We start from the raw sequence: 8,364 nt of genomic DNA, 5'->3' as shown, positions 1-8,364 counted from the left end.
CAGAATCAGCTGGGCCACTGAGCACTAGCACTTATATCCTGTCTTATGGTGGCTCCTTTCCCTTGCATGGTCCTATGGAGCCACCTTTGTGTGTGCTAGTACGCTGTGTGTGTCTACAAACACAACGCAAGACACTCCCCAGCTTCTAGCTCTTCGTTCGTCCCTCCTCCAAACTAGTAGATGGACAGCTGCTGGAGACTGCTCTGTCCCTTGTGATCTTGTACTGGACCGGGAGTTCCAATGTTTTTGCTGTCTGTGTTCCATTGAGAGATTTCCCTTCACTTCCTGTCCAGTAGATCCCACAGGAAGTGAGAAGAGATCTCTCCAAAGTGAGTTAGACGGCTGCAACCAGAACAGATGTCTTTGTGGGAATATTTCTTTATTTTTCTGTTCCAGTGAGAAGACAAAAGCGGTCACCAAGATAAATAGAGGGTTACTTTAGCCAGCAGGGACATAGACAGCAATAAATAACCTGACAGATGTTTTCATTCTTCCCCACTGTATACAAAACCAAACAAAAAAAGGCTGGTCTCTAGAAACACTTAAAATTTCAACATAACTTGATCATGATTTTTAGAAGCCTAACATAAATGTCTATGCACCCACCTACAGGTGATACCTCAGAAGATCCAAAAACAGAAAAAATGCATCAATCACTCCCCCTAGTATAGGTGCCCCAGCGCTTACTATCTTGCAGTTGTAGAATAAGCTAATACAATGTGGTGCGCTTCAAGCCTCACTGCGGCTCGGACACGCCCAGGAAAACCTTAACCACCTAGCTTTTTGCTGATTGGCTTTCACACCTCGCTCCCAGTCTTTAATTGGATCTAACGTATTGCCCCGCCTATCGAGCAGGCGTCCCCACTCACAGCCAAGTCCACAACGCAGGCACCGCCCAGCTCGGTGTTCATTGGCAGATTGTGACCCTAGCGGAATGCCCCGGTGAGAGGGCGGAAAGGGTGACGTCAGTAGAGGCGTGTGCTTTGCGTCACGGATTCGCTCCCGCCCTCATCTCCCGTGGGACCGGCTGGTGAGGTGAGGAGGATGCAGCGTCCAGTTCGGCCGTCCTAGCGCCTTTCCACTTCCTTTCTGTCCTGTCCCTGGTGCCGGCCTCCCCATGACTCCGCTGTGAGTGGCCCTGCAGCATAGGGGGAGGCCTCCGCAGGGAAGGAGGAGAGTGGGGCCGCTCGGAGTACCCAGTGTCTCCTGGCTCTGGTACCATGGGGAATACAGTCACCTGTTGTGTGTCTCCGGACGCCAGTCCCAAGCCTGGCCGCGCTCGTGGAGTGATAGAGCGGCCTGACCCGTACCAGGTGGAAGTGGAGCTCGGGGAGACTGAGCCCGGGCCTCATCTGCAACACATCAGCGACCGCGAATTCCCGGATGGTGAGCACCGTTTCCTGCACCCCATGGTCCTCTACACATCACACACTTCCTGCACCCAAGTCTTGTATGGCTCTGCATCCTCTTCCCACAGCTAGTAGTGGGTATGAGCTGTCTAGACCTGTGGTGGTCAACTTACTTATGGCTTTATCTGTGGCCCCTGACCACCTAAGGGCCACACAATATTTAGTTATTGTAATGGCTCAAGTTCTCAGCCACATGTGGCTGTTCAATGTACATTCTGGGGTAGATCCCCTGCCAGAGAGCCATGGACTGCATACAGCCTCCCACAGAAGGAAATGGCTGTATGAGGGTATATGCCAAACTTGTGTACACATGGGTTTACCCAGGCTGTGCTCGAGGTTGTGTACTGGCATGTATGCATGTTTACCCAAGTTCGGTGTGTTCCTGTGTACAGCCATTGACTTTCTTCGGTTCTACAGTGAACCTGTGGCTTCCTGGCGGGCAGTATACACCAGAATGTATGCTGTATGGTTACAAGCAGCCGTATGCATGAGCCCTAATGTTACAGAAAACTGTCAGATGGACAACATGTAACGGGAGATGGTCAGTGATTACAGACATGCTACAAGAGACAGACTGCAGGTATGCTACATGAGGTGGCCAGAGACTGCAGATGTACTAGGAGTTGGTGAAGACTGGGGATTTATTTTAGGACAGTCATAGACTGGAGTCACATTATGAGACTGCTAAAGATCACTGCTATTTCCTCCCCTTTACAATTCTGTGCTGCCACATTTGTGCCCCCTTAAAAAAAACGTGTGACACGCTTAATATCTCTGTGTTGTAAAATGTCAAAGGGGGGGGGGACATGCATCACAGAAAAAAGTTGAGATATGTTGAAAGTTATAAAATAAGACTCATCTCTTCAGGGAAGCCTATCCCACCTCAACCTAACCACTGAACCTTCACATTCTCACATAATTCATTCCCACAGCTACCTACTCATGTATCATTTCCCCCTCCTCTTTTAGATTGTAAGCCCTCAGGGGCAGGGCCCTGCTTACCATCTTGTCTTGAATTGTATTGTAACTGTAATGTCTTCCTTATATTGTAAAGCGCTGCGCAAACTGTTGGCGCTATATAAATACTATGTAATTAGAATAATAAGTTATTTACCTACTAGAAGCTAGTTTCAATAATATTTTATTGGCACGAGTAAGCATTGAAACACAAACTACTATCTTTGTTTACAAGATTTTTATTGACATTTGCACAAATATAACAAGTGATGAATAAAGTATCACAGATCGTGGCCAAGCAGAAATTGAGCCACCCAGGCAATAAACATGCATTGTAGTAGAACATCACAACCAAAGTGCATAGGGCATTATTCATTAGGGAAACGCAAACTACCATCTTCAAGATCTGCACAATAAGGGCTTGTTCACACCAAATGCAGACCTGATCAGCATGAGTTTCTCCGCATGCGGTGCAGTGTGTTTTGCTGCGTTTTTAAAGTGTTTTTGAGCATTCCTGGGCATTTTTGTTAAAAAAAGGGGGGGGGGGAAATGTTTTGCACAAAATGGGCTTTCAGTGCGCTCCAGGGCTTTTGCATATGTTTTTGATGTGTTTGCATGTGTTCCAGAGCAGGAAAAATAGGGCTTGCTGCATTTTTTTTTACATGCTCTGGAACCGAATGCTGCAGGGTGAACTAGAACCCAAGATACCATTGGAATACATTAGATGCAGTTTTGATCCATTCTTCTCCGTGGTTGGTGTGAACTAGCCCTAAGGCTCCATTCACATCTCTTCCGTGCTGCACACGATTGCATGTTACACTGTTCGGTGCGTTGCGGTGCCATTACTACTTAATGGCTCCCATACCTGCCAAGTCATCACATGTGCGTTGAATTGCAGCACAATGCATGGTAATTTACAAAAAATAAAAAATAGGGCCGTGCAGGTTGGGTGCCAGGACTCTAGCTTGTGGCTGCCAAAAGACTGCTGTAGACTCCATTGAATTTCCCATGAAAGGCTGGCTGCACCATATATTACAGCCTTTCTGAAGCTTTTGACCGTGAGGCTGGGTTCACACCTAGGCGTATTGGATATGCCCGTCTGTCGCGCTGGTTTTTTACCGTGCAACAAACACGTGGTTCCGAGGGCTACTTGGCAGTATCCCAATGGAAACGCCCAACAAAAACGGCCCAAAGAAGTACATGTACTTGTTTGGGCGTAGGCCGTTTTGTAGGGCGTTCAGACGGGCGTAAATACAGAAAGGTGTGAACCATTCCCATAGAAAACAATGGGATTTTCATGTTTGTACGTTTTGTAGAGCGTTCATAGAGCGTTGAACGCGCGACAAAACGTAAAGGTGTGAACAGGGCCTTAAGGAACCCATGAAATAACTTTCAGTTCTTAATGATTGTATGTACAGCTCATGGTGCATTAATATAATCAGGACAGACATACTTTGGTGTAACAACAAATTACATTGGTAGTGAGTGCAGAAAGTGTCCCTTATCTTGAAGGTAAGTGGGCATAATCTATTCCTTAGTTCCTCATTCACACCTGGGTGTTTTCTCACTCAAAGGTAAGCATGACAAAACACTCAAGACAAGGAATCCCATTCAGTGCTATGGCCCATGTTCACACTTGAGCGTTTTGTCACAAGCAGAAAAAATGCTAGTCACTGGAAAGAGTACATGAGCTACTTTCTGGCAGATTACATTGCTTTTTGGTCCTATAGACTCCAATGGGAAACTTGGTGTGGCAAAATGCTCAGGTGTGAAGAGGGGCCATAGAAATGAATAGGATTCCTTGTCTTGAGCGTTTTGTCACGCTTCGCTTTGAGCGGGAAAATGCTTAGGTGTGAACGGAACCGTAGTGACATCTAAACCGTTATTGTTAGTGGTGACTTATCTGAGAGAAGAGAAGAGGCTCCATTGGTGTCATGGAGTTCTGCCAAGTGACATCGATCAATCCACCATTGCTGAAGGATCCCCTAGCACCCTCTTGTTGACTGGCTGTTCTTATGGTAGACACACATGTATAGATAAGCAAATTGGTGACCCCCCTGACCAATTTAGAAAGTAGTTGATGAGTTGAGGATGTGTTGTAATTCAGTTAAACAAATTTTTTTTATTGATTGTTTACTTTTATTATCGAATTTTCCATCAATATTTTCGTTCTATCACAAAACTCAGAATAATGCTGTGTGTGTGTGTGTTGCATTGTTTGATGTTTTAATTAATGATGAATATCTTGTCTATGGTTGCTCATACCAAGGTTGGTCATGAATCGCTACATGTATGTTCACCATAAATCTTGGTGCCTGCTAATTGCTTTCTGCAGTCTGTATATGCTATGGGGGTTATTTCCTGACTGCATGTGCACGTTTGCCCTGAATGATAGTCTTAAATTGCAAGCTGTGCATTTGCAATCTGCTGAGCCTATGCTCTGCCTGGGGGCTCAGGGCACTTTGGGGAAGCCAAGGCTGCTTTATATGTGTTTGCACTATGTGGCATACAATGCTGTTCATTTCACATAGCGGTGTACATGTAGATAGTTGACTTTGTGCCATATTGTGCTTGCTGTTTTATATACCCAGGCATCTGTACTGGGGTTCAAGAACTGCTCGGCTTTTCGCTGCAGTAGTAGCAACCTATGCTATTGCTTGGCATTTATTCTTTGGCTAGCCCCTGTTTTTGCTCCGTACGTAGTCATTTATAGTATATTGAGGTGTTTATAGTGCTCTGAGTGAAGGCGCATTTGCACAACAGGGGCAAGCCGGGCTGCAAATTTGTTCTTTTGACCTGAGACCTCCATAATTCTGCAGTTTAATGGTAATTCCACTAGTGAAGTCCATGCAGCTTGATTGCTCCCAGTCGGGGCATCTACTATGTTCAAAATCTGTTCATGTCTACTGCTAAAACAGTTGCTTTAGCCTTTTCTTTGGGGGTAGCCCTTTTTCTTTTAAGGAGATCACTAAAACCTAATCTTTATCATGTAGTTTCACAAGTTTTCAGTCATTTTAAATATGCAGTCTTTTCATTTAAAGACATACCAGGTGATCCTGTCATTGCTTGGGCACTTTTGTAATGGATTGACAAATGTCTTCCAGTTGTACTCCTGCATTGTCACCATCTCATGCATCCTTGGATACTATGAGTAGCAGCACCAACATGCGTTGAGCATGCATGGTCCGCTGTTCTCACTATTGGGGAGCCTGTCCAGAGCAATGATGTACAGCTAGACGGGGAGTGGCTACGAGTGGATGGAGGAGAACTGAAAAAAGATGAGGATTTTAGACAATGAAGGCAATTGTTTATAAAACACAGTGCTTTGGAAACCTGGGTAGCATGAGGAACCCCAATTTCAGCATTTAAAGCCAAGTCTGCTGAGTTGGTAATCTGCAAAAAAAGTTCCCTACTATAACACCTGTTCTTTTAAAGGCCTTCTCATAGTACTAAAGCAATAGTGTATTATTTCCCAGTGTCTAAAGCCAAAACAATTGTCACCTGATCAAGTGTTCCATTGAACAAGTTCCAGTGACAATTCAGTGTTGGACTTTAGCTCATTTTCTGTGTCACCAGGACAAAAAGAACATAAATCTCCCCATTGGCAGCAATAAAGTTTTCAGAGGTTCAAATGCTTCCCTACTGTATCTAATACAAAAAAGTTTTTTGTTCAATATGGTAGTGAAAAGGTTAGGTTTGGGAGCACGTTTTATAGACTTTAATATCAGTGAGCTAGACAGTTTTGTACTATTCTATCTAAAGTAAGTTAAGTGCACGGTTCTATTTGTTTCGTTCAGCCTGTGGGCAGAACAAAAAAAATAAAACCGATTCTTCCATCCACACTGAACAGCGTGAATGGACAAATCTGCTGTTTTAGGTATTACGCTGCCACTGTCGAAATACCTGAATGGTGCTTGCAGCTGTTTGGCTGTAAGCACCATTCGCCCGAAGATTTTCCAACATGTTCTTTCGGCAAACGTTGATCTAAGGCAGGGGTGCCCATTAGGTAGATCGTGATCTACCAGTAGATCGCAAAGCGAACACTCGTAGATCGCGATCGGCTCACTGACCTGTGTGCTGTCCTCCCGCGGTGCTCGTGCGGCTGAATGTGTCAGACACCGCAGACGGGAAGGAGAGAGGAGAGGAGACTTTGGAAGCTGCTCCCAGTGGAGGTAGGAAAAGACAGGAGAGAGACAGCAGAGAAAGTGAGAGAAGAGACAGCAGAGGGCCGGTTGACTTCAATGCACTGCCACGCCCCCTCCCGCCCCTGAATGCAGGTGTTTTTTCGTTGGTAGATCTCATTGAGCTCGTCAATTTGGAAAAGTAGATCTCCAGATGAAAAATTGTGGGCACCCCTGATCTAAGGTGTCGCCAGTGCAACGGATTTCGGACGATTCACTCTGTGTGGACCCCACATTTGCTGCCCACATTGGGTAATGGGCTTTTGGCCTTATTCAGGTAATTCGGATGTAGTTGAAGACCCGTGTTTTGAACATTGACTTCTGGCAACGGAACTGGAAGCATTTCTGGATATCATACTTGCTAATTACCAAAAACACTGCAGGCAGTCCTGAGTCCTGGGATGCTTTTAACATTTTCTGATTGTGTTGAAAGCTCTCTTGACTCTTGTTTCATATTCGTAGATAGCTGGTAGGGTTGCCCATCCTAATAGGCCAATGGGTTGGTGCATTATAGTGCACCATTAGGATATTGACTAGTTTAAAAGGACTCTGTTGCTAAAACCTTATTGAGAATAAAAGGTATTGCGGTAAAGAACACCGCAAATACTTACCTCTCACCCTGTATGGGCGGCCACATACCCGCTCTGATGAAGATAACTCTCCAGCTAAAGATTTCCAGGAGTACTAATGGACAATGGTGCCAATAAACCCTATAGCTGGCCATATACAGATAGAATTTCAGCCAATTCCTGCTCAATCGACCGAAATTCCGATGCATGGGTGGTACTGCCAGCACCACCTTGCTTTAACATGTGTGGAAAATTGTCAGCCGAACAGTGACTGCAGCCATTCAGTTGGAGTCACTGTTGTAGTATTCTGGCACCTGTGCTCACCAGCTATCGGAATAGAAAAACCAGCAAGGGATATTACTTAATCCACATTGTTCAGCCCACAAGCCCTCCTTTTTAAAGCCCAAGTAATAGCTCCCCTTCTGGATATAACGAACACCCCTAATACTTCAATGTAACCAAATAAGGACAGAAATAAAATTACTTTTAGGTCTTACCAGCGAGGAGCTGGAATGGGGATCCTTTTAAGGCAACCATGGCCACACTGGTTCCATTGCACATTAAAGGCTTCCTCAGCAATAATTCCTTTCCAAACTCTGTGCACTCCTCTCTAGGGTACCCAAGCAGGTAGATTTTGATGGGCCTGTCTCCAAGTGTCGCCAGTCTCAGAACAATGCCCCATAGAACATAGCATGAAGTCATTTTGGAGTCTATTAGGGCTGCAACAACTAATCGACATAATCGATTATAATCGATTATTGAAAAAGTTGTCAACTATTTCAATCATCGATTAATCGGCTTCCGATTGGTTGCCCCTGTTCACGGCTCCACACGCTGCGCGCCACACCTCTTCCCCACCTCAGACCCGCCGCATCCATTCTCCACACGCCACACCTCCTCCCTGCCTCACGCTCACTGCCCGCCCAAATCCACGGTCGGCACAGGGACGCAGGGAGAAGAAGTAAGGAGGAGCACGTGTGGGCGGATGACAGCCGCCGACAGGCCCCATCTCAGAAACAGGTTGCTGGAAGACTGCTCAGGTAAGCCTGCACTTTCCCCACATGGTGCTCTATAATCTATGGCTGGGATAGTGGGATTTGTATTCCTCTATAGTTGATGGTACATTGTGCTGTATATTATACAGACCAATGTACCATCAGCTATAGAGGACTACAAATCCCAGCAATACATTATACACTGTATGTATAATGTATTGCTGGGATTTGTTGTATTCCTATATAGCTGGTG

At 45.4% G+C, this 8,364-nt stretch overlaps 1 protein-coding gene across 2 annotated transcripts in view; it reads left to right on the top strand.

Annotated features, from left to right (window-relative positions):
• The first annotated feature begins 937 nt into the window (after positions 1–937).
• Positions 938–8,364, top strand: part of CCNYL1 (cyclin Y like 1) — a 49,467-nt gene continuing 42,040 nt past the window's right edge. For both annotated transcript variants that reach the window (XM_018560388.1, XM_018560387.1), the window contains exon 1: positions 938–1,386. In XM_018560388.1, the coding sequence (XP_018415890.1) occupies positions 1,221–1,386 (166 nt within the window). In that variant the 5' untranslated portion in view covers positions 938–1,220. The remainder of the gene's footprint in view (positions 1,387–8,364) is intronic.

The sequence above is a fragment of the Nanorana parkeri genome, unplaced genomic scaffold (assembly GCF_000935625.1).
Source record: "Nanorana parkeri isolate BGI_ZX_2015 unplaced genomic scaffold, ASM93562v1 scaffold453, whole genome shotgun sequence".
NCBI lineage: Eukaryota > Metazoa > Chordata > Amphibia > Anura > Dicroglossidae > Nanorana > Nanorana parkeri.
The sequence above is the reverse complement of the archived record's forward strand: the minus strand, read 5'-3'. Positions and strand labels throughout refer to the sequence as shown.